Source organism: Cebus imitator, unplaced genomic scaffold (genome assembly GCF_001604975.1).
Source record: "Cebus imitator isolate Cc_AM_T3 unplaced genomic scaffold, Cebus_imitator-1.0 Scaffold639, whole genome shotgun sequence".
Lineage (NCBI taxonomy): Eukaryota > Metazoa > Chordata > Mammalia > Primates > Cebidae > Cebus > Cebus imitator.
In genome coordinates this window covers 732,395-758,097 of record NW_016107954.1, presented here as the reverse complement: position 1 = coordinate 758,097, position 25,703 = coordinate 732,395, and the positions used below count along the sequence as shown (strand labels likewise).

At 41.5% G+C, this 25,703-nt stretch overlaps 1 protein-coding gene across 1 annotated transcript in view; it reads right to left on the bottom strand.

The window, feature by feature from the left end:
- Positions 1–8,147: 8,147 nt before the first annotated feature.
- Positions 8,148–25,703, bottom strand: part of LOC108295430 (opioid-binding protein/cell adhesion molecule-like) — a 295,794-nt gene continuing 278,238 nt past the window's right edge. Inside the window, exons 2-4 of the mRNA XM_017517615.2 lie at positions 11,317–11,549; positions 10,454–10,544; positions 8,148–8,298 (exon numbers count right to left, since the gene is read on the bottom strand). Of these exons, the coding sequence (XP_017373104.2) occupies positions 8,148–8,298; positions 10,454–10,544; positions 11,317–11,549 (475 nt within the window). The remainder of the gene's footprint in view (positions 8,299–10,453; positions 10,545–11,316; positions 11,550–25,703) is intronic.

Here is a 25,703-nt window from a genome sequence, read left to right as displayed (position 1 = left end):
AATTGGGCTCACTGTACACCGCTCACGGGATGGGTGCACCAAATTCTCACAAATCACCACTAAAGGACTTACTCATGTAACCAAATACCGCCCGTTCCCCCAAAGCCTACAGAAACAATTTAAAAAGAAAGAAACATTCCTCCTACAAAAAAAGGAAAAAAGAAGAAAAGAAGCAAGAGTGGAAAAAGAGGTTTGGCCCTGGATTGCTGAGCACTTGGGAAGATGATCTAAGAGGTTCTGACTTGACTTCAGTGTCAGTAGGGAGCCATTAAAACACAAGTGGGGTAAGTGACATGATCAGTGTGTGCATCAGAAATACTTAGACAACACTGTTAAAATGAATTGTAGGGAGGGAGAGATGAGGATGAGGTATCAATTAGGGTGTGACAGAGAAAAGTCAGTAGAGAGTAAAATTCTACACTTTGATGATAGGGGTTGTGGGAACAGAAAGGGAGAGAATGACGTTATTGGACATGACATCTGCTTTGATAGAGAAGAAAAGAGAAAAAGAGTCAAAGCTTAAGCCACGATTTCACATACAATGGTGTTTCCCTGAATGGAAATGCAAATTACAACAAGAGGAACAGGTTTTGGAGAAAAGAAGGTAAGTTCAGGGTAGAACATGTTAAAGTTCCTAAGGGATACCCAAGTTGAGGAGCTCAGAAGATAATCATATGTTAGAGAATGGAATCAGGGATGATATCCAGAATTTACAAAGAACTAAAACAGATTTACAAGAAAAAAACTAACAAGCCCATTCAAAAGTGGGCAAAGGATATGAACAGATATTTTACAAAAGAAGACATACATGAGACCAACAAACGTATGAAAAAATGCTCATCATCACTGGTTATCAGAGAAATGCAAATCAAAACAACATTGAGATACCATCTCACGCCAGTTAGAATGGCGGTCATCAAAAAATCTGGATACCACAGATGCTGGAGAGGATGTGGAGAAATAGGAACACTTTTACACTGCTGGTGGGAGTGTAAATTAGTTCAACCATTGTGGAAGACAGTGTGGCTATTGCTCAAGGACCTAGAAATAGAAATCCCATTTGACCCAGCAATCCCATTACTGGGTATATATCCAAAGGATTATAAATCGTTCTACTATAAGGACACATGCACATGAATGTTCATTGCAGCACTGTTTACAATAGCAAAGACCTGGAACCAACCCAAATGCCCAGCGACGATAGACTGGACAGGGAAAATGTGGCACATATACACCATGGAGTATTATGCAGCCATCAAAAACGATGAGTTTGTGTCCTTTGCAGAAGCATGGATGAACCTGGAAACCATCATTCTCAGCAAACTGACAGAAGAGCAGAAGATCAAACACCGCATGTTGTCACTCATAGGCGGGTGTTGAACAATGAGAACACATGGACACAGGGAGGGGAGCACTACACACTGGGGTCAGTTGGGGGTAAATAGGAGAGGGATGGTGGAGGGTGGGGAGTTGGGGAGAGATAGCAAGGGGAGAAATGCCAGATGTAGGTGATGGGGAAGAAGGCAGCAAATCACACTGCCACGTGTGTACCTATGCAACAATTTTGCATGTTCTTCACATGTACCCCAAAACCTAAAATGCAATAAAATAAATAAATGGGAAAAAAATAAGAAAAAAGAAATAAAAACTGGACATTTAGATTTAGGAGACAATGATATATTGCTGATGTTAACTCCAAGAATAAAAGTTAAGATAAACAAAACAGAAGGGGAGAAAAAAGTTTAAGGAGGACAGATCCTGACTGCACAGAGATAGACTCCAATGCTTTAAGCAGAGACAACCTGACACAGAAAGCATGTGTATTGTAAATGACCCGGCCTGGCAGTCTGACTTACCTATTTAAAAGCCATGGATTGACAGGAAGTTAAGACTAGAAGCTGAGTAGAGAATTCCATTGTCAACAGAAGTGAGTTTAAAATACATCCTTGTACTTATCAGCAGAACCTGTAGCTTCTCTGAGCCTTAGTTTCCTCATTCAAAAAAATAGGAACACGAATCCAACGCTCTGGTGTTAATTGGAAAATAGAATCACATAATGTTTATAAAATGACTGCCACGCCACTTAGTTAACCCTGGAACAATGTAAGGGCTGGGGGTGCTGACCCCCACAGAGTTGAAAATCTGCATATAACTTTTAAATTCCCCCATATTTAACTACTAATAGTCTACCATTGACCAGAAGCCTTACTGGTAACGTGAAATAGTCAATTAATACATATTTTGTATCTATAATAATATACTGTATTCTTATAAAGTAAGCTGGGGAAAAGAAAATGTGACTAAGTAAATCATAAGAAAGAGGAAATACATTTACTGTTCATTAAGTGGAAGTGGATCATCAAAAGGTCTTCATTCTCATTGACTTAATGTTGAGTAGGTTGAGGAGGAGGAGGAAGAGGAGAGGTAAGTCTTGCCGTCTCAGGAGTGGCAGAGAGGGAAGAAAATTCACTTGTAAGTGGACCTGCATGGTTCAAACTCATATGGTTCAAGGGTCAACCGTATTCAATGGATGATAACCATTGTTTATAATTACTAAGAAAGATTATGGACCGTTTTCCTTGTGATTATTTTGCTTCACTTGCTCTTCAATTTCTATACCTATTGAGGATATTTTTAGTGAATGAACAGTCAGTGACTTTTTGAGAAACCAGAATAGGAATAGGGACAACAGTTACTGTTGTCAAGGCACTGCATTTGCGGGTAAAACTTGTTAACTAGGAGCCCCAAACTAGGTTCAGGAACGCAAGTGAAACTCTCCAAATCTGTGTACACGTGCTGTGCGTAGAAAAACGTTACTATTCCGAATTCACAGTTTACCCAGATGCCAAACAGTGACTAACTAATCTTGTGGATGGTGAGGCTTGAAATCTTATGTAAGATCCTGACAACACGAGGGTCATGGTGAACATTAATCTATCGGGAGAGTTTATGAACGTTTACTGATTTCCCCTTCTTCTGAGGTGTGACTGCTCTCCTCCTCACAGCAGTAGGAATGTGTGGGAAAAGATCTATTTACTGGAGCTATTGGCAGACAGGCCTCTTAGGAAATAAGCTGAGATCACCATGCAAATTGAGCAGAACATAACAGGCATTTCATTTTCCCCTCCATCTCCACATCAGTGATGATTCTGAGAACAGGCATTATGACTGCTCTGTTTATTTAATTCTATTGCAAATAAGGCAGATGACAGCCCCAGGTTCTGACACTTCTCTTTTCTGGCTACTGTATAAATCATCAATCCAGGTGCCAGGACTGGCAGCATCTTCTTGGATCATGACAATTTGCCTCTCTGCCTTTTCCCCAGCCAGGACGCTCAGGCAGAAGTGCTGCCCCGTGGCGGTGCCCACCCATCCTTTGTTCTGAACATGTATTCATCCAGGGTCACATTTTGTTTTGGTCTCACTCACCTTGGAAAAGACCTACTTTTCCTTATCCACAGAGGAAATAGCTATAAAACCTATAAAAATTATGTGAGTGTGTGTGTGTGCATGTGTGTGGGTACAGAAGAAACAGGCATAAAACTCACGAAAATTGTATGTGTGTAATAGTGTGTATGTGTGAATGTGTGAGTATGTCTGTGAGTGTGTGTATGTGTGTGTACGTGGTGCGTGTGTGTGTCTTAGTTACAAAGCAGAGCAGAACGAAGCCTCAAAACAATGGGAGAAAAGACCTGATAAAAGAAGAAATCTTTTTTTCTTTCTTTTTTTTTTTTTTTTTACAAATCATGTTTTGACTGTATTGTCACCAACTACACACAATGTCATGAAAGGTCACAACATAGGAGACTCGGTGAAGGTCGACATCGATTTTACTCTGGCTACACATGGTGTCATATTCAGGTAATATGTGAGAAACGGAGTCTGAGAGCTGGATAGGACCACTGCATGGTGGGGTGAGTGCAGCCTTGCTCTAACCCTGAGGGCAGGGGGCGGGGCAGGTGCAGACGGCAGTGTGGGGACACCCTCCCAGTGAAGGGTGAGATCCCTTCCTTTATGTGCAATACAGAGTATTCCGGATAGTAACTTCATTCTTGATCCCTTCTATGTTATAGTTGCCTTCTTAGTTACCCCAACCCTTCCATAAAGCATGTGTATATACACACATGTACATACACATATATACATCTCAAATATCGAACATATATACGTATATGTGTATATCCCAGCATATATACACGTGTATCTTTACATACACCTATACATATATATGGTTTGATGACGTCCCCATTTATCAGGTGCCTTCTCCCACTGCTGTGAGGAGAAGTATGTTGCTTGTTCTGCTCTGCTTAGGAACTAAGACACACAGAGGCACCATTTACACACTCACACTCACAAATGGCCTCACACATACACTCACATACACACATAGTTTTCACGGGTTCACATCTGTTTCTTTTGCAGTCACATACACACACTCACATAGTTTTTATAGATTTTATTGCTATTTCCTCTGTGGTCTCTGGAATTCCATCCCACCATCCATTAAATACGTGTGTGCTTGAAGTGGGCTGGGAGGTGACAAATGTCAGAGAAGAACTGAGAAGCAAAGGTTATCTTTCTCTTCTACCTTCTCTAACCAAAAAGGTGAATAGCAAGGCTTAGAGTCACCCCTAACTAGCAGTGTTAGCATGGGACCCCAAATCCTAAAGCCTCTGAAGAAAATACAAATAAGAAATAGAAAGTGCAAATGGCAAAGGACTGCAATTACTTTTACAGCAACCTAATAATTGCCCTATCCCGTGGTGAAGGTAGGAGAGGCACAGAGTGCAGACAATCCTGATCACGCACAGATACGCCAGCAAATTACACTGAGAAATCCTACACAGAACATCTAGAAAGAACTTTTATACCATCAGTTCAACCTGATCACGCACAGATACTCCAGGCAAATTATACTGAGAAATCTAACACAGAACAACTAGAAAGAACTTTTATACCATCAGTTCAACCCTTCCATTGCAAAGTTAAGGAAATGATGCCCAGAAAAGTTCTTACCCTAATTTTGGCTGTGTGCTTCATCTGCACACACACATAGAATCTGCAGCATAGAGACACCTTCTCAGAATCTTATTTTCAACTGACATGCACGCACACATACACAAACCACAGCAGTATACATAGGATTAAAGTATGCATACATGCACATAAAGAAAATCAATTGTCTGAATTCTACTCTTCACCCCATGATAAGAAGCTGGGAGAATGTCTTAGTGACACAGGCCTGCGCTGTTAGGAGCGGAGCTCAGGCTGGGGAGTGAGCGTTCTGCTGGTGGGTCCTGCTGTTTTCCATTCCTTTACCCTGCCTTTGTGAAGAATCAATGTGATGACAATTTTAAATAGAGGCTGAATACATTAAATGTATTTCAGGTTAACTGCTTTCTTTTCTTTAAGTCTATAAGCGTACATGTTCGTTTAAATGATTGGGAAAAGAGGAGAAAATAGCCAAAGAAAGAGGTTGGTTACAAAGAAACATTTGAAAATAGCTGAGTCCCTGGCAAAATCGTGACCTATGGCCCTGTCTCCCTGGCCCTGCTGCAAGTGCCTCTTGGTGCAAGCCCAGCATCTACGTGCTGCCCCCACCCCAGAATTGTCTCCTCAGAGCCCCACCCTTTTCAGGAGCACCTCTGAAGGCTGACATTTTTCTCATATAAGAACGGGTACCTGTCCACTTACTTAGCTCTCAGTGGTGCATTGAACACTGCCAGCTATGGAGTGAAAACACCCTGCCCTGGGTGTTCCTTTGCCACTTCCTCCCTCGTGTAACTCGGACAAATCAATTCCAGCTCTCTGAATCTCACTTTCCTGTCTTGGAAAGATGTGCCTTTCTATTCTGTCATCTTGGACTTTTGGGAAGCATAATCAAAAGAGATAATGTGTGTAAAGTGCCTTGTTAGCTATTTGTATTTTGATAATTTTTTTTTTTCTAGAAAAAAGCTTAACCTCAATGAGTAAGTCTAGTGAAAGGGATTTAAAGCACATGGCAACTGCATCAGCGTTGGGTAAGTTGTTAATCTTTAAGCCTCCATTTCCTAATTTGTAAACATGACTACAGTGTATATTTTGTAGAGTAGATAGATGTAAGGAACGGCTGAGATAATGTTTATACTTAGCACGCCCAGTGCTGAGGTTGGTTGATGAACAGCAATATCTAGGACTGGCAGGGCTGGGAACCCATTTTTCTTTACATGCAAAGCTCAACTTCAGATACCAACCAGTTCCACTGAACTGACACCATGCTAAGAGATCCAGAGTCTTTTGTTTACATAGAAATGGCATAAGCTTACTGTGGAGCCTCCAATGTAAGAATTTAATAAAATTCATTATTTCTAGCCGTCTGCATAAAATGAGGCTTAGCAAGAGGAGCTCATTCCATGAAAAGAAGTACCCTGTAGTGAAGAGATTTCCGAACAAGGCAGGAGAGCAGGTAGAGAATGCCAACATCCAAGAAGCAACCACGGACGGATCTTCTTACTCCGTCTGTCTTCAACAAACAAACAACAGCAATGACATGCCACAGGTACACATAGGTCTCTGCGTTGTTTCAGAATGCCAAAGAGTTCATGACAATTAGAACGACAATGAGATTCTGGGTTCTCAGAAGGGCCAGGGTTTTCAGTACTTACATAGGATAAAGTGGTAACATTTAAAATGCATATCCCTGGAGGGACGAGCTACTAGAAAATTAATTATCCCCTTCTTTGCCCCTCTCATAGCCTCTCTACATCATTTTCTGTAGCTGTGGTGTCCCACTCCCACCATTAATTTTCGTTCTTGAGATTTGTCCTCAATTCCTGCTGCTACGATGCAGTATCAGTAGAAGGAAAAATGAAAAAAATAAAAACACACGCGCAAGCAGATATCCCAAAAATATTCCATTGCTATGGAGGAGAGAAATAACTGGATGTTGTTGGCATTGGAGGGACTCCAGTACGCTGAAAAGACACTCATCTTGAAGTGCTGTGGCCTTGGTTCGAGACCCAGCTGTGCTACTGACTCACTGGGGACTCAGCCAGGCTCTTAACCTCCATGAGCTGCAGTTACCTAATTTGCTAATGGAGATAACAGTCATTGTACTGCAGTCTCTCAGGGCTTGTGGTGAGAGTCAAAGGTGACAAAGACTGTGCCATCTCTGTAAAGTACTATATAAATGCATGGAATTTGTGCTATTCTTTCAGAGCAATCTGTTAGCGTGTCACATGGAGGACCCTCCCCTCCAGGGACCTTGCCCCCATGACTGTCCTCTCCAAGTTATCTGGACATAGTCTGGCTCCACCACTACCTGTATCTGCAGGAAGATGCTTTTTGCTCAGTGTGTCCCTATGCCACTCCAGGAGCTGTATCAATCTGCTTCTGCTCATTGTACAAACACTTGCTGAGTGCCTACTATGCCTCAGACAGTGTGCTAAGTGCTGAGGTTGGATATAACTGAATAATGATTCTTACTGTTCTTTAGGAATAACCTCAGAACATTTACCTACTCTCCAGCCAGGAACTTCATGCTGAATCTCAAATATACCCTTCCTGGTGTTAGGTTACACCTGTTCCCTAGCTCTGCAATATCTTCATAATGTTTGTGCGTTCTTTATCCCCAGACCTTGTAAGCCCAACGCTGTTCCTTCCAACTGGCATGAGATCGTATCTCCCCAACCACTAGCATTTCTCCAAACTAAAAATCTGGGTGACATCATTTTAATTCTTCCTCTTTTCAGGCATGAGGATGAAAGCTCTGAGTTTCCGGTGGACAGTGCCTCTCAGGCACATCTGTACCTTTGCAGGTAGGCCCACGGTCACTCTGGCTGCACTGCTTAGCGGGGGGTCACTCCTGCCTCTGCTTGTGCCTCTAGCTTCTCCCACTTCAGCTCCTGCTCTGCAGGGCTGCCAGACTGATTTCCCCCCAACTAATCTGACCCCACAGCGGGGCCTCCCCCTTGCTCTGGATTTCCTCCACACTGAGGTGTGCAGCCTAGAACATATCGTCACATGCTCACACGGTGCCTGCGCTGATCCCCTCAGTGGCTGAGATGTACCTCAGGTATCAGCAACACTATTTTAATGAAGGCAGCTTCTGTTCTCAAAGAGAAGGATTTGGAAATTAGTTCTATCAGATATGTGGCAAAGGCCACCTTCTACAACAGGAAAGGGCAGGTGGAGAGGTTGGTGGCAGAGTGTCTCTCAGTTGTTCCCATGACAGGTGGGACCACACAGCTGGGCCCCGTGGGCCTGCACTCCCTTCTGCCGATGGCATCTGGTTGGCAGAAGGAATCAGCTTCCCACCTCCTGAAACGGATAGAAGATACATAAACACCTTTTTGTTTTTATAAACAGACAAGTGGCAGCTCGGCAATTTTTTTGCTTTTCTCATTGTAAAATCAATACCCATCAGCACTTTAAAATTAAAGGCGAGATTAGGCCTTAGTTTTATACATGCCTTATTGTCTTCCAAAAGCTTTCTACTCAGTCAGATAAATTTTCTTTAAGAGGATTAGGAAACTTTCATTATCTTTAGCTAACTTGAACTAACACTAACTCTGAAAAATTAATCTATAGACTGGACAAAAGCCGATGACTGCTGGGAGAAGGAGAACTCTGGGGCTTCTTTCTAATTGAGTAGGGGGGTCTCTATATTCACCGTCTGGTAATTCAACTGCCTTCCAAAGAAGAGCAAGTCACTGCATCACTAAGCAAGATGAAAGAATTCAGCTTTCTGACCTCCTTCTCTATGCCTCTCAGTAAAGGTACAAACCAGCCTGCCAAGGATCCCAAGATAATGTTCTCTCTAAGAGAAGATCATCCCAAACAGAAGGTTCTTCCCAAGAAAAGCTCAATCATCCCAAAGAGAAGCTCCTCCCCCAGAGAAAGTCATCATCAAGAGAAACTCCTCCCCAAGAGAAGATCCTCTCCAAGAGAATGTCCTCTCCAAAAAGCCATCCCCAAAAGAAGATCTTCACCAAAGGAAGCTCTTTCCTAAGAGAAGATCTTTCCCAAGAGAAGCTCCTCCCCAAGAAAATGTCAACCCCAAGAGAAGATCTTCCCCAAGAAAAGGTTCTCCTCAAGAGAATGTCATCCCCAAGAGAAGCTCCTCCCAAAAAGAAATTCCTCCCCTCTCATCCCTGCCTATACTGACTGTCTCTGGACTTCCCAGGGTACCTCAGAGGGCTGGATCCAGAGAGTCACTTGGCCTGGAATGTGGAGATTGAGGAGCAGACCCCTGGAGTAGATGCCACACTGTTCTCAGACTATTTCTGAGCTGAGGCTTGGAGGCCCACAGGGACACACCACAGGCTGCCACATCCCACCCAAGGGATTGCTGAACATGTGTTAAGGAGGACATCCTTCCCTGTCACTCAGCCCCCCAGCCCATTATGTTGTGCATTGACTTTGATGTGCTTACATTATCTATCTTATTTCTTGAACTGGGATAGGCTTGCTTGGTTTGAGTGTCTCTCCAGTGCCTGGCAGTTCTTTTTTATTTCAGTGCCACATTTCCTGAATTTGAAGATAACTTTGCAGTCAGGGCCACAGAGATGCCACTGAGGTGTCACTTCTGATGCTGAGAATGTCAGCTCCTCTGGAACCAAGCCCAGGTGCAGGCAGGTGGAGTAGTGAGAGCTCACAGTCTTTTGTTTTCTACACCTCCAGAAACTTTCATCAGATACCCCAGCTCATCTCCGATGACTGATCTCACCAAGTGCCTCTGTCATCCTCTGAGGAGAAGTATCAGATGTGACAGTTGTCTTGATCTCCAGATGGCAGACAGTCTTGTCGTTCCAGACCCGTGGGTGGATGTGTATGGAGAGTGGAAACCCACAGCGTCTGTAGATGTCTGTCGGATGGCAGGCGACGTGAGGAGGAGAGCAGGGCTTGGAGGCTGGGCAGGAGCAAAGCTTCAGGCAGCATGGCAGTGCCAGGGACTGCTGGGAAACAACAGTGGCAGCAGACAGCTCTCTGGCCCCACACATGCCATTACAAATGGCTACAGAGGTAGGCCTGGCTGCTTGCGCCCAAAGGAAAGAACAGGCAACCTGAATTGTGCAAGTGACTGAAGCATGAATAGACAGCCCCCACACAACTGCTCTCCAGGAAACCAACTGAAATGAGCAACATCAAGGTCTTTTTTTCAAAAAATCATAAATGAGGTATCTATCTTAACTAAGCAAGGATGCCATATACATTTCACTAGCTAGAAAGAAAAATGTATTGAATCTATGACAGATGGGATCTGAGAAAAGACGGATGTTAAAGATGAAATCACACATAGGGACCCTTTCTGAGAGCTCACTGTGTGTCCACAAGAGATCTGTAAAGGAAGCTGTGAAGAAGTCCACCTGAACCTCTCATTTGGTGGAGGAAGGATGTGTCACTGGGTGATGGAACTAATCTGCCTAGAACTTGATTCCGGCCACGAGCCAACACCTGACAGAAATTACTTTACGTGGTGATGATAGTTGGAGTCAAGTTCAGAATAAATTCATTTGGATTGCTGCCTTGCTTTAAAACAGTTCTCAAATTCTCGGAACTGCTATCTGCATGTGGTTTTAATTCTTAATATTTAATATCTGAGAATCTGACATTTCTTCAGCCCCATTTTTTAGGTGTAATATAAAATTTAAATGAAAAACTATTTTACAATGCACATGTGATACAATTTGTTAAAGGAGAATGGAAGAAGATGCTAAGTCTTCCTCCTTCCCCCTTTTTAAAATTTTCCGAATTTATTACCAACATTGACCTGCAGATATCATTCTGACTAATCTCCTTCTTGGGTCTGGGATCCATTGCGGAGCTATAAGAGAGTGTTTAAACACAGCAGCAATGCCAGGGAGGACCTGCCTAAGCAGCACTCAGAGACCCCTCCAGAGCACACATGACCAGCAACTGTGCAAAAATAGTCACATCACCTGGTTTCCAATCAGCATTATTAGTCTTTTATTATGAAGTAAGTCTAAAAGAGAATTAAAAGGCACTGAGAATAGTACCGTATTTATCTACGTTTGAATGTATTTCACCCCAGCTCCAGAGTGCTAAGTCACTTATGAGAGCTCAACCAGTGCACATTACACAATTTATTGATGAGAACAGAAGGACTAAACATAACATTTAGAAACTTTTAGAATATATTCAGCACTTAATTGAGTACCCATGACATGGGAAAAATTCCAAGATATATGCTCAAACTCTGGATTCAGTAGAGGAAGATGACTTTTGTGTCTTCATACACGAGTAGAACAAACACCAACTTGTCCTTCCCCTCTATTGCTGACGGGAATGGCAACCCCAGGTTCAGTTGGGACTTACCTTGCACGATGAGGTGGACCCGGGACGTTTTGGGATGATTGTCTGTCTGCACAGAGCAGGTGTACGGACCTTCGTCATACACATCCACATTTTGGATCATGATGCTGTACTGGGTTGGTGTATTGACCAGAATGATCACACGAGGGTCTATGGACCACTTGTCATTCCCAGCGTAGAGGATGGTACTGCGGTTTAGCCAGGCCACCCGGGTGACCCGGTCATCTATGGTACACCTGCAGTGAGGCAGAGAGTGGAGGAGGGAGGAAGAAGGGAAAGAGAGAGAGTGGAGAGATTATATAATATGATACATATGGTATTGCATTTTGAGGAGTAATTAAAACAACTTAACAGTGCTAAAAGGGAGCAACCAATTATTGATGAAACTTCCTAAATATAAACTGAGAATGGTCTGAATCATCTTGAAGAACTGATGATACAAAATCATTTCTATTTGAGTTTGAGACATGTTATGTGACTATCTTTGCCATATATTTTCTTTCCCTCTTATTTTCTTCCCCTAGATTTACATGAAAATTAGTTTATGTTTCTTGAGCCCATTTACACCTTGTGGGAGAGCTGGCCCAGCGGCACATGGGAAAGAAAGTGGATCAGTATTTCAAATAGGTCACAGATAATCCACAAAGCAAATACTTAACTTGTAGTTAATCAAAAATTGAACATATTTACCTCCAGACCTCCCTGGTGTTGATAATCTCCTTATACCCCAAGGCAGCCCAAAGCCTGCAAACTACAGTTATAATATGGGTTGGTAAAATTCACATTAGAAAGCCAACACTTTTTAAGGAAGTCAAAACTGTGTCTTAGGACTTCAGGAGAGGAAAGAAGAAAATTATCAGCAGACTCCCTGTTCCTCATATACTCCTGCCTCATCCGGGGATAGAACAAGGCTATTATCAAGGCAGGGAGCTGTGCTTCCCTTCCCAGCTACTCTGCTCAGTCATTCGAGGCTATGAACACAAAGAAGAACTGTGTGTCGGTGTGGATGGCCCGCGGGCTGTCAGGCCTGATACAGGACTGAATGCGCTGGACGTCTGCGCATGTGCCCAGCAACTGAGAACACAGGAATGAAAGCATGAGGAAAGAGGATGCTTTCTAAACGTGGGTGCACACTCGTCACAACCAGCCTTGCCGATGTCCTGGCAGAGAGAGGAGGGACAGGAGTCCAATGCCTGCAGGTGAGGAGAACACAGGCAAGAGGCATGGCCTTCCCTCACTGAATGTGACCTAACACTTGGCTGGCAGCAGAGATCCTCCAGGCACGTCTCAGGAGACAAAGGACCCCAGAGACACTTACCGCAGAGGCGAGATCAGGCCCTGGCCAAATGGCCAGTTTCACCTGGCCTGCGCGGCTCAGGGTTTCCAAGCACCAAAACTACAGCCTTCTAGAATGGAAAAAACACCTGATCTAAGGCTGTCCTCTCCCTGGTTGGTAGGAAGAATAAAAGTAATACCAGCTTCCAGTCACCCAGGCGTTTGTATGAGGTGGCCCACCTGCCCTTCAGCCACTGAGAAGTTGGGTGGGGAGGGTGTTAGGTACTCTCACAGCATGGTAGGAAGAGATTGTTCTTTTCTAAATAAGCATGTGAACAATATAAAATGAATAATACATGTAAATAATACTAAGATGATGCAGGCCCAGCTAACCATTTACTCCTCACCAATGCCCAGCACCCAACCTTGATTTGGTAGCAGCCTGTTACATCTCTGTGTGCATCTTACTTTTTATACACATGCATGACCTTGTATGAAGCTTGTGTTGATTTGCTTTCACCTGAAACAGAACCATACTCTAATATTTCAATGAAACTTTTTTATTTGACCGCAGGTATCCCTTGCACTCCAGTAGTTACAGACCTAAATCTGCATGCTTTCTAGGTAAGTGGGTTTTCAGGGCCCAACTGCATTCACCAGGAGGACTTGATAATTTAGGTACCATCGAATGATTCTTCCCATCGTCATAGAAATGTCATTGGTATAAAGAAAAAATGAAGTCACGTTACCTCCTCCACACCATGAGGCATCTCGCTTCTCTTCCTGTTGTATTCTTACGTCCATAGCATTTTTGTATTTCCCTTATGAAGACCTATTGGATCTTAAACCTAATGGATCCTTCCTGCTCCCCACTTTCAAAGGCTTTTCTTAGGGAAAAATTATGATAAGTTTATTCATTCTCAGTTGCAAATGACTGATAAGGCCAAATGTACAACCTTTCCTAAGGATAGGTGAATTTTCATAAAGGGCAAATCTCTGATTGAAGAATTCCTCTTAAAGAAATTTCACATAGTAGAATTCCAAAACTCAGCAAGCCTGGAAGTAGATGCTAAATTGAGACTGAGGGAAGGTCATGGTGTTCTAGTCCCTTCTAGTGTGTGGTCTTCTAGTTACCATGTAACTCAAGTGACTAACTGCAAAAAAAATCCTTGCTTTAGTTTTGCACAGTTATGTAACCCCTTGCACATTTTTAAGTTGCCATAAAAATTGTTTAAGCTACAATTCAAAAGGATGAATTTTTTGGTCTTTAGAAAATATTCACATTTAAAACTTTTTTTTTAAGTCACAGAATTCCTTGTGTGTGTGTGTATGTGTGTGTGTATTTGCTCAGTAGAATTTGCGTATCACAGTGATTGATACTCATGATTATTCGCTTTCAAAATTCAGGAACTAATTCTTTTTCTAAAAGTCATAACATGTGAATTGTTCCTTTTTAAACTGGAACTTGTATTTCCATTATTTATCTTCTGCAGAAAAACTATAGTTTATGCCTGAAAGTCTTTTACTGATCACTTGTCATATTTATTTGCAACCAAAAATATATAGAGATTGCAATTTAAATTTCTTTTATGTCCTACAACCATAAAACTTTAAGCAATAATATGTTTCTTAAATGAATGATCATTACAAATATAGAATTGATAGAACATAAATACATAGCACATTTCGTTAAGTAATAATTAAACATGAAAAAGTAAACTTACTAGAAATATAGCTTTTGATTAGGTGGATAGCCCCTTTTTAAAATGCCATAGATAAATATCACTTACTGCTAGAATGAGATGGAACTCAGGATCAATTTTATTTCTACTTTCATTTTTAGAGAAGCCTTGTTCACATAAGAAGATGGAAATGAAAATTGTGCATAGCAGTGCCATTCAATTAGTTGAATGCTTTCCAAGATATATGCCAAAAATCACATAGTAATATAACTTCAAAGATAATTTTAATGATCTAGCAGCTGACAAATCAATTAATTCCTCTTTCAATTTCTTTTAACACAATGAATTAGAAAATATCTGACTTGCAAAGGGGTTTATAACCCAGTATTAGATTCATTCAATTTCTCAGTATCTGGAAAGTGTATGATAACATTTTACCAGGCCTTATCAAATGACTCTAAAAAGATGTTATTCTTTTACTGGAAGTATCTTGTTTAACCCAATACACTCTGAAATGTCGGGAAAATACAAAATACTGTTTGCTTTAATATGCTAAATCCCAGTGCCCTCTGTTAGAACATATCTCATGTCTGAGTTCTAACTCAAGATGGAAAAGGCCCTGGCTTTGCCATGAATCTATTCCTGATGCGATCATGTGCCATTGTCTCTAGTGCTGCTCTGCTATGCTTCTGTGGGACTCTCCTTCAAGAGTGATACTCTGTTCCATGACAGTCAGGTGATGGAGGTTTCAAAGAAACTGAAACAAGGTTTTCTCCTGGACGATGTGTGAAGCGGGAGCTGTCAGAAGGGAGATGCAGAATTACATTGTGACCTCAGGCACTTAGTCAGTTTTAGGGAATTTGAGATCTTTGAAGTGCATTTCCTGAATTCTATCATTATCCCCGTATAGGACCAACCACTGCAGGTTGAGGGTGTATAAAACCAGTGCAAATGACCACAGGCTTGAGCAAGGGTGGACTTTGAAATAGATCAATCCAAAACTACTCTCTGGGCCAGAACACGCTCTCAGTGCCCTGGTCACACAGTCCTTGGAAAACCTGTACCTTGGGTAATCCTGCCCCAGGTGAGTGGCCATGATCTAGTATACTTGCTCTTAAACCTGGACTCCCTTATGGGCATGAGTGGAAACAGAAAAGAGTAACTGAGGAAAAACCATCTCTCTAAGTGGGCAAAGATGGCTCACAGTTTGTTTGGTTCTCAGAACCTAACAACAGAGAAACTGATGAAACAATCGAGTCAGTTGAGGAAAGTTATTATCCTCATGATGTTGCTGTGTTTTAGAAGAAAATGGAGTTTCATGGCTTCATGCTTCCCTCTATCACCATAGGACTCTTCCAAGGAAGGTCCTCTGAACAGCAGGAAAGAGAATTCAGGGAAGGACTTAAAAGGTTGACTTGAGTGCTCTTCTAAAGTCAGGCCCCTTCCCTGCTGTCTGTGGCCATGTCGTGGACCCTCATTAACAAGAAGCACAGAGGGGAACACTTTTGATATTGAATAAGGGGGAGCCAAGAGGCAAGCTGAGGAAGGTTAATGACAACTTTCTGATCTCTTAGAAATTACTTCAGATATTTAAAATTCGTACATTCCAAGCTAACCCTACCTACTGATCCTTGGTAAAGCAGAACTCATTACAACTACATCACAAGTAACCTCTAAAATTGTATATTGCTTGTACTGTACCAGGCATAGTTGTAAGAACTGTAAGAACTTTACGCATATCAAATAGTTCAATCCTCAACTACCCTTTGAGATGTATACTAATATTACATCCACATTTTACAGATGAGGAGTCTGAGGCACAGATAGGAGAAAAAGAAAGCTATCTGGAAGACACTTGTACACATTCTTAACCTCTAGCCTTGTGTGAGGGAAGAAGGTGTAAGTAAGACTCTGGAAGAGCAAGAAATGCCTGAAAGACATCAGAAGGCAGAGATTTTTCTGAATATGTACCCCGAGGTTAAGATTCAGAGTTGTTTTTTGTTTTGTTTTCAGAGGAAGAGGTGCAGTTAGGGAAATCCATGCCTTAAAGCAGTGATTTTCAGCCTTTACTGTGCATCAAAAACAGATTGCTGAAGCCAGTCCCCAAAGAGCTTTTGGTTCCTGGAGCTGGAGGGACCAAGAATGTGCATTTTCAACAAGTTCCCAGTGGATGTTGATACCGCAGCTCTGGGGACTCCTCCTGGAGACCCACTTATTGCCTTAAAGAAACCAGGCAAGTGACAGGTTGGAATTTTAATCAAAGTAATTACTGCAAAGTAAAATCAGCCAGGTTTAACATTTTTGTGTTCTTTACTTCTGTTTTTGTATTTTGTCTTTGAAAATGCAAAAAAAAAAAAAAAAAGGAGAGCAAAGTACCACAATTTAACAGACATCTAATGAGTGTGGCTAAGGTACACGAGATAACTCTCTAGGAGCTGAGAACGCAGTAGGAACAGGCAGACAAAATTCCTGCTCCATGACACTGCCCCTAGTGAGAGACGAAGAAAACATATATGTCTAGATATATTTGTTTCAGGATGATACTTGGAGAAAAATGAAACAGCGTAAGGAATGGAGAGTGCATCATGGGAACTGTGAACATATTTGGAACAGAGTTCCCAGGAAATGCCCCTCCATGGACACCAGATGTTGAATGGTGGCATTCAACAGTTTATAACTCTAAGCTTGACTGCAATAAGTTGCACATCTGAAAATTATATCTAACTTTAAAATGAAATTCTGATCTCACATGCATGCACAGAGAGCTGCAGGAACATTCGGGTGATCTGGGTAGCTGGGGAACAAGTCTTTTAAACCAGTCTCACAAATGGCGTCCTCATATATTGATGACGTTTTAGATGTTAATGTTCAAAGAATTGATAATTGATATTCTGATAAACTGAGAGTTAGCTAGAAAATACGTTTATGGTTCCTCCTTTGTTATGGTGATAATACCTAAAACAGGGTGCATACCCTTCTGTTTTAATTAGTAGACTATGGTGAATGTAGTTAAATCTTTAATTCAGACTCATCATCCTAAACCTCCGTTCTCTTTGTAATATAGGGATAATACCAAAGATTCTACACTCTTCACAGAGCTTACGTCACTGAAATTAATTATTTATACTCTCCTGTGTTACACTGTAAATTCCACATGGATAGTAACCATATTCAGTACCATCAGCACCTCCCAGCTTCTACCCAGCAGCTAGTAGGTCATCAATACATATTTATAATGATAAAAGATGTATGACAATGTTTTTCAAATGGGCATCAAAAGAACCCACATAAGGTGACATTTATGTGTGGACATATATGTGTCTTTCTGCAGGATATCTGAATCTATATCTCTGTCTGTGTCTACCTGTACATAGACACACACAGGGTCCATGGGCTCTTTATGTATATTTTCCAATTTAGTGTTTTCATTTCTATTACAATTGGGAGACATGTAATATAAACCTATGCTAGATGTGGTATGACGACAATTAAATTTAAATGTTCAGGTGTGCATTTGTGTCCACCACACTGGCACATTGAGAGCTCCTCGCATCACGACAAAAATGCAGAGGCTAATGACAAAAATACAGAGGTGACTTGTTTTGTCAATGATGTCTTCCTACCAGCAAAAGCTAAATGATGCGGGGTCCACTGCAGTAGTGAGGGTTCCCAAGCACCAGAATGAGCCACTGTGGAAGGAGAACTTCGTCATCACAGGATGCATGAGGAACTCAGAAGGGGAAGCCTGACACCAGCCAGTGCCACATTCACATTGCAACTTGAGATTTAATTTTAATAAAACATCACCTGTTCCATTAAGTTAATGTTCTAAGCTTAAATTTTAGTGGTTATATATGTGCATAACTTATAATTTCAGATGTTACAGTCATATCAGAGTGTAAGCTTAAGGCATTTATACCTAGTATTATGATTGCACATCTATAAAGTTGTTTTTTTTATAGCTACTGTGGGGAATCCATGAAAATCTTGTCTCTCGTCCCATCCTTGACCCGTGCTTTTAAAGTGGTCTTCTAAAGAGTCCTCAATTTAAGAAATGCTGGGCTGAATTGTAAAGCCCAAAATGCATTCCTCTGAATTTACTTTTTAAATACATACCTGCATATTATCTTGTAACTTTTTCGTTTTCGTTTTGTCATTTGTTTTTTTCATAAATTGAGAGTTAATTGAATTTTTGTTAAGCAAAACTTTCCTATGTATCAAATATGTTAAAAATGCCAGTTCAAAAACTGGGAGGAATATTTTGCTTTAATGAACTCATAAACCAATGATAAATAGTTTTTTTAAAGAAAAGAATAAGCAAGCCAAAATGAAATATTTTTAGATCAACTCCCAAGGTATTCTAAACTGTAAAAGCTGTTTCCCCCGGAGCCTTTCCTCAGTTATTTCCTGAGTTACAAATACAGCCAACTTCAGAACATCAACAAGGGCCCTAAATTACGTAAGGAAAAACTTTATGATTCAGATAGTTGGAAATGCAATGAGAGTAATAACTGCTAGAACTAATACTTGCTGATAAGGTATTGGTTGAAAATGTATCTGAAAGCCTCTGCAGAAAAATGGTGAGGGATAAGAGCTACTTAAGGAGAACACTGAACAAAAATATTTTAGTAGTGCAAGGGTTGGCTTTGAAGTCTGGCATAACATGACGTTTGCAGCTCGCTGGAATATTGGAAGGCAGTACCACACCAACACCAGCTGGAGGGGAGATGTCACATTAATACCTAGGAAGTATGCATGCCCATGTGTGTGCGCATGTGTATATGTGTGCAGAGGGGGAGGGAAGTTTATGCGGAGAAAACACACTAATGCCTTCAATGTAAGGGCCCTGCCATGTGAAGATATAGAGTAGTGTAAATACAACCAAGGAAGGTTGCAGCCTTTCTTGAAAACGGCATCCCCAGAGGCAGGAAATCAGCCACTGGATGATAATCTGCTGTGGTTTCAGCCATGTCTGATGATAGACGAGTCCATCAGAAATTGCTTATTGTGTCCTCATGCAAACAAGCGGAATCTCTGGTCCCCACAAGCACAGTGAGAGCTCTACCTGAATGCAGAGAGCAATTTCCCACACCACCCAAGTGAGGCAGCTGTGCTGACGGCAGCTCAGAACAGAGCATCTGATGCAGTGAAGGAGAATGAAGGGAGCGATTTATATGGAAAGATGGCTCCACAAAGAGGCAGAAATTGCTTACAACTACAAAAGATGGGTTAAACTGCTTGGCTCTGGGAGGAGAGGGGAGGAGAATTCCTATCTTGGTAACAGAAGTAAAGCGTAGGGTAGTGAAACATAATTATAAAAAGTAAGGGTAGGCAGAAAGGCCAGAGAAAGCTCTCTGAACAAAATAATGAATGATTGAGCCAGGCTCCAAGTCACTCTATAAATCCACAGGGTGTGTTAAGGAGATCACATTCTTAGTTTCCCAAGAAGAAGTAGGCAATGTTGAAATAAAAATAACAACAAAAACCATCTAAAGAGACATTGCCTGCTTTCAAGGCCCTATTACCTCAGATAAACGATAGGACACAAGAGTATTACAAGGCACCCTATCACATTCATGGATACAATAAAAAGTATGCATCTGTCCATTTGTTTAACAAATATTTAGTAAGCACCTGAGAAGGACAAGACACTGTCAGGCCCTAGAAGTAGGACGTTGAGCAGACTCCCCATCTCTACCCTCCTGAAGCTCGCAGCTTTGTGGTGGCGATATGCCATAAACAAAGTCACAGAGCACTCATTCATAAGTACAAACTGAATTAGGATGGTGCTGTAGTTCATTTCCATCACCATAAGGCTGGTAATTTATAAAGAAGAAAGGTTTATGTGGTTCACGATTCTGCAGGCTGTAAGGGAAGCAATGGCGCCACTATCTGCTTCCGGTGATGGTGTCAGGGAGCTCCCAATCATAGCAGAAGGGAAAGGGGACCTGGCATCACATGGCAAGAAGGGGAGCAGGAAAGAAGGGGAGGAGATGCTCTTTTAAGCAATCAGCTCTCCTGTGAACTAACAGAGTCAGAAACCATTCCTCACTCATTACTGCTGAGAGGGCACCATACCACTCATGAGGAATCCACCACTGTGACCTAAACACCTCCCCCCAGGCCCCACTCCAAGCTTGGGGTTCACATTTCTAGATGAGGTTTGGAGAAAACACATGTCCATACCACATCAGATGGTCATGTAGTTGGGGGCACAGGAAAGCCCTTACTCACACGTGCAGTCTAGAGACCAGACCACTCTGAAGAAGTAACATAATTGTTAGACTAACAAATTAACGCCTAAGGCTGATAACTCAGAAGAAACACTGGGCACACGTGTTGGGTATAGATAGCACATTAGATAGACGGCGGGGCAGGTGTGCAGGGTCTGAGATTGAGGTTGACTCAGTTAAGGAATGGCGTGGAAGCCAGAGTAGTCCAAGCAAGATAGACAAGGGCATGGGTGTGTTCCACGAAGATGCAGCGGTGGACACCTCTATGGTAAAAAGTCTGCATTGGTTTAAGTAAAGGCTTGTGTTTTATGAGAGTAGGCTGGACTTCCTTTGGAGAAGAGATTGTAGCAGGGCCAGAGGCAGAAAGAATAGGGAAGGGACTATTGCATCCCTATAGATGTGAGAGTACAGTTGCATGGCAAAAGGGTTTGCAACTTAAAGAAGACCTTGAGGGAGCCAGAGTGAAGGAAGGAGTCATCAGAGAATGAGGCGTGAGATGTTGATGAAATATTGGCCGCCAACACTTTCACGAACTTTGACAGCAGAATGGAGTGGGGAAGAGACACAGAGGTAGAGGGAATTAGGCTCTTCAAAGCGTTTTTTTTTTTTTTTTTTTTTTTGCTTTTTTGTTGTTATTTGTTTTAAGAATAGGAACACTTGGGAACTAATTAATTCATTTTGCAAATGTTTACTGAATATCTATTGGGTGCTGAGATGTTTCAACCTTTTGTTAGCCCACATATCACCTGTGCATCTTAATTCACTAAATTGGGTGGGAACCATGGTCTGCATTTCCAACAAGCCCCCGTGCTGAGAACTTAATGTGCTTTGAGTAGCTTGGTTTTAGGCAGTAGAAACAAAACTCCATAAGACAAGGACGAGGACTTCTTACATTGCAGTATGTAAGTATATATGCTAATGGGAATGAACTTAACAATGGGAGCACATGCTAAAGCAGGAGAAAGAGGATAACTGTCAGATAAAGTTACAGGGAAAGTGAGAAAACATTAGATATAAAGCACATGAAGGAAAGATGCTTTATCTGCTGTATCACAGGAGAAGAAAAAATAACAGAAACATGGGTAGCTTTGTGGATCCAGCTATGGGAAAGCCAGGAGGGAACTGAGTGATGTTTTCTCTCTTCTCCAAAGTAGAAGACCAAGTTATCAGTTGAAAGTAAATAGGAGAACAGAAGAAAGGGGATGAAAGATGCAAAAAAGGGAAATAACTTGCAGAAAATGACAGGAAAATTACTAGGGAACTACAATGGGATTTATAGGCTGTGTTGAGGTCCCATTTGTAGTTGGTGACCAAGAATTTGTAGTGACAATATTCTGCTAGCTTTGAGGATATTCTCCAGCAATGTCCAGCTGCAGGCATAGAGGATGTAGATGATGGGTTCATCCAGTGTTGGATTACACCAGGTGAGCAACAGAGAAGAAGGCAAGGATGACAGGAATTGACAAATATTGAATAAGAAGAATGAAGATAGGAGAGGCTGATGGATACAGAGCATGTGGTAGGCTCAATGCATTAGAAGTCTTAATGAAGTCCTTGAGCAAATCAGCTGGAATGAAAGAAACTGTACATGATGAAAAGTTGAAATAAATGTTGAATGAGCAATAGTCACCCTTGTCAATGATGGGGGGTGTGAAGTAACTTAGAGACCAGTTGGGTCTTCCAAGTTCATACTGACAATATCAAAAATGATGATGAGAGTTGAGATTTCTTTATGAGCTTTTGTGAAATGTATAAATTGAGCATTACAGAGATAATATGAATATATCATGGTATTCAGGAGAAGGCCTGTCATTGGACAGATGTGGGCTCTGCCACTTACAAACAGAGGGCACTAAGACAAGCATTTTGTTTAAACTCAGAATCTTCATTTGTGCATCTGTGAAGTGGGATGAATGTATTTACCTCATGACATTATGCAATGCTACTGTAAGGACTGAAGAAAGTGGTGTGTGTAAAAATAGGAATTCTACCTCATAAACAGTGCCTGCTCGATTACTACTGTCAGAGAGCTCTGTTGTTTCATTTGAACAAATATAATTCAAGCTCTATGATCTGAGAATGCATGTGAGTTTAACCATGTGATAGTGAATACATTCGCATATCCTTTCCAAGGAGTTCTGATGCCTTCTCCTTCTATATTTTCAAATCTATAAAGAATGGATGTTGAAGTGGTGCTAATGAGAAATAACACAAAATTCACATTCTTAGCATTATCTAGCTAATCCATCTGGGGCTTTTCCAGTCTACCTATAGATTCTTGTACTTCTAGCAACATTTTCAATTTTTTTCAAAAATTGCTTACTCTCCAGAAGTGTTCTATACTCAGCCTATGTAGAATTCTGCAGTGGGATTCATTTCCCTCTCAGGTTTATTTTCTCGGCTATAGCCACTGAGACAGCTTTAACTTTTTATTTTGATCAGGACTTTTTCATAGTGTGTTGACACAGTGGTTGATGGGCTGGTTTCTAGATTGATGTCTTGTGGTTGGTGAAATGCTGTATTTCTAAAAATACATAATTGAAAGATCAATCAACACCATTGTGCACATCTGAAAGAGAATTCGGTTGGCTCAAAGGCCCCCGTAGCTAAGGCGCCAGTGTCCTTGTCTTGGGCAGCTTCAGTGTATAAACAGGACACGGCTCAGTCTAGAAGAACCATTCTCAAGCAGATTGAGGCATTCTTGGAGTTAGACGCAAACCATGTCAGCACTGAAGGAAATGAGGGAAATGGAGTGCTGGGAATCAGATCGCAAGTGAATGGGCTGAGGAGCTTCAGAGAAACACATCCAATTTCCTAAGGACACATTCACTACACAGATACTGCAGGGCACCATGGAAAAGGGAAAATTATTCTAAGGGCCTTACTCCCAACCCAAGGTGACACCATTAGCTGGTGAAGCAGTTTTTTAGAGTCAGTAATGGGGTTGCATCTTAGAATAGATGAATAAGCACAGACTTTAGCAAATGGTATCGCCACAGAAAAATGCACCTGTTAGGGTATTGTCATCTCTTCTTTTAGAGGCACAGTCTGGCTGGTGTGTCTTGGGACACCTTTTGGTCCACCTTCTTCCACTGTGACTAACTTAAATGGTAGTGCCACAGTACAAGGCAAAGTCGTTTCAGAAGCAATGAGATTTTGGGTATAGAAGAAAAGGGTCTTTTAAGGTAAGAATGATAAAAAGTCTCTTCTTTCCCAATATCCAGCTCCATTTTCCTTCTTTCCCAATATCCAGTTCCTCTGGTCATCACCAACGGTTTGGAGTTCCATGTGAAGTTGTAAAAGGCAATGAAGGTATACTATACTCGCGCCTGCCTGCCTGTTACATACAGGCTATAGCCTTTTAGGGAACTGCCCACTGACTAGTCACTGATGCCTTAAGAAGCCACCCAGAACATTTCCCGTTATTTATTTGTCATCTGGCTCTGACTCGGCCCTCCCTTCCTCCACATCCTGAACAGCTTTAAAATTCAGCCTCCCAATTTGTTCATTATACTTGGCAAAGAAGAGAGCAAGATGAAATTAAAATGTTTCCCAAGCACACACCATTTTAATTCCATTCAATAGATTATCCTGACATATTTACTCACGACCATGTCTGTCTCAGTATCATCCATGGAAAAGTATAAATTAAAATTTTAAATTAAAAGCAGAGAGTCTGGGGAGCTTGATATCTTTTTGAAGAATGGCGCAAGTCAGCCACAGGCTCCCGCACAGGTATCATGGGAGCAAAGACTTCGGCACTGCAGAAATTACAGCCCTCAGATTTCCCTACAAATACCTTCCTACACATAATGTACGGGATCACAGAATCCCAAAGACAGGCAAAACCTCAAAGGCCATTCTTTCTCCAGAATTGTGCATAAACAAACCTCCTCCCCTTTTTGGTTCAAATGAAACTCACCCAGAACTGCTAAAGGACTGATTTATTTATGAAACCAAAAAATATACTGAAAATTGATTTTCTTTTATTCTATCCATAAAATTTCTGTGTAGCAATGGGGTAAGATAATAAATATTTTAATAAGAAGTATATGAGTTCCAGTCACAGGTCTGTAATTTACTAGACTCCTGATCCTCTGTCAGTATCAGTTTTCTCATTTAGAAATATTTTTTGTATAAAAACTGGAGATTGTAGCGAACATGCAAAAAAAAAATTCTTTTTAGCACTGTTACCACAGTTCTGGAGCATCGTGAATAGTCAATAAATGTTTGCTATTATATTTATGTAATTACGTACGACTAAAGAATAATGATACCTCAAACCTTATAATGATTTTAACTTTTCCTAGTGTTCATCTCTCCATCTACACATACATCAGTTATAGAGTTTGGAAAATTAAGTGGGACATCGATCCCTTCTAGTCACAGCCCATAGACTGTGCTGCCTCAAGTTTAGAAAACAGAAATTGTGTGTCTTCAGGTTACTGTGGCTTAATGGCCAACTAGGAGGCCAGTAAGTTCGCTTGATTCATCCTGTGCCATCCTGAACAGATTACACATCTGAACAAAACCTTATTTGAGTTTTTAAAAATAAACTCTCGTGAAACAGACAGATGGGCAGAGACAGATGGCGGAGGAGGGATGGGAGGTGAAGTCTTCACCGTTCATAAAGCATTGCTCCTGTAGAATGTCAACTCTGCGTGTTTAAAAATATATGCTATATATTTTTAATAAGCCAATCATCTTTTCCAGAATAGTGGTTTATTTTATATAGATTATGCGAACTCTCTCTCTTAAAAAATAAAAATAGAAGGTAGGCAAAACTCTTTCCCTGGGCCACAAAAAGCCCAGAGAGATATTCCCTGAAGGCAATAAGGCCACGGGGTTAACTTTCGAAAATGTTTCCAGTTCAGGCCCCAAGAGTTGCTGCTTTTAATTTGTGTCACCTAGAATTCAGTGCCACCAGATTGCTCATATGGGAGGAAGAGGTTATTCTTAGCTCCTGGGACTCTCTGAATTGCTCCAACACAACCAAAAGAACAGGAAGTCTGACCTGAAGGTACCCGAATTTCTCTAGCCTTCTCCATTTTATTCATATGTATAACAGTACTCAAAATGTGGGCAAAACACTAAGAAAGACTGAGCTTGTGGCTGGGCGTGGTGGCTCATGCATGTAATCTCAGCACTTTGAGAGGCCGAGGCAGGTGGATCGCCTGAGGTAAGGAGTTAGAGACCAGCC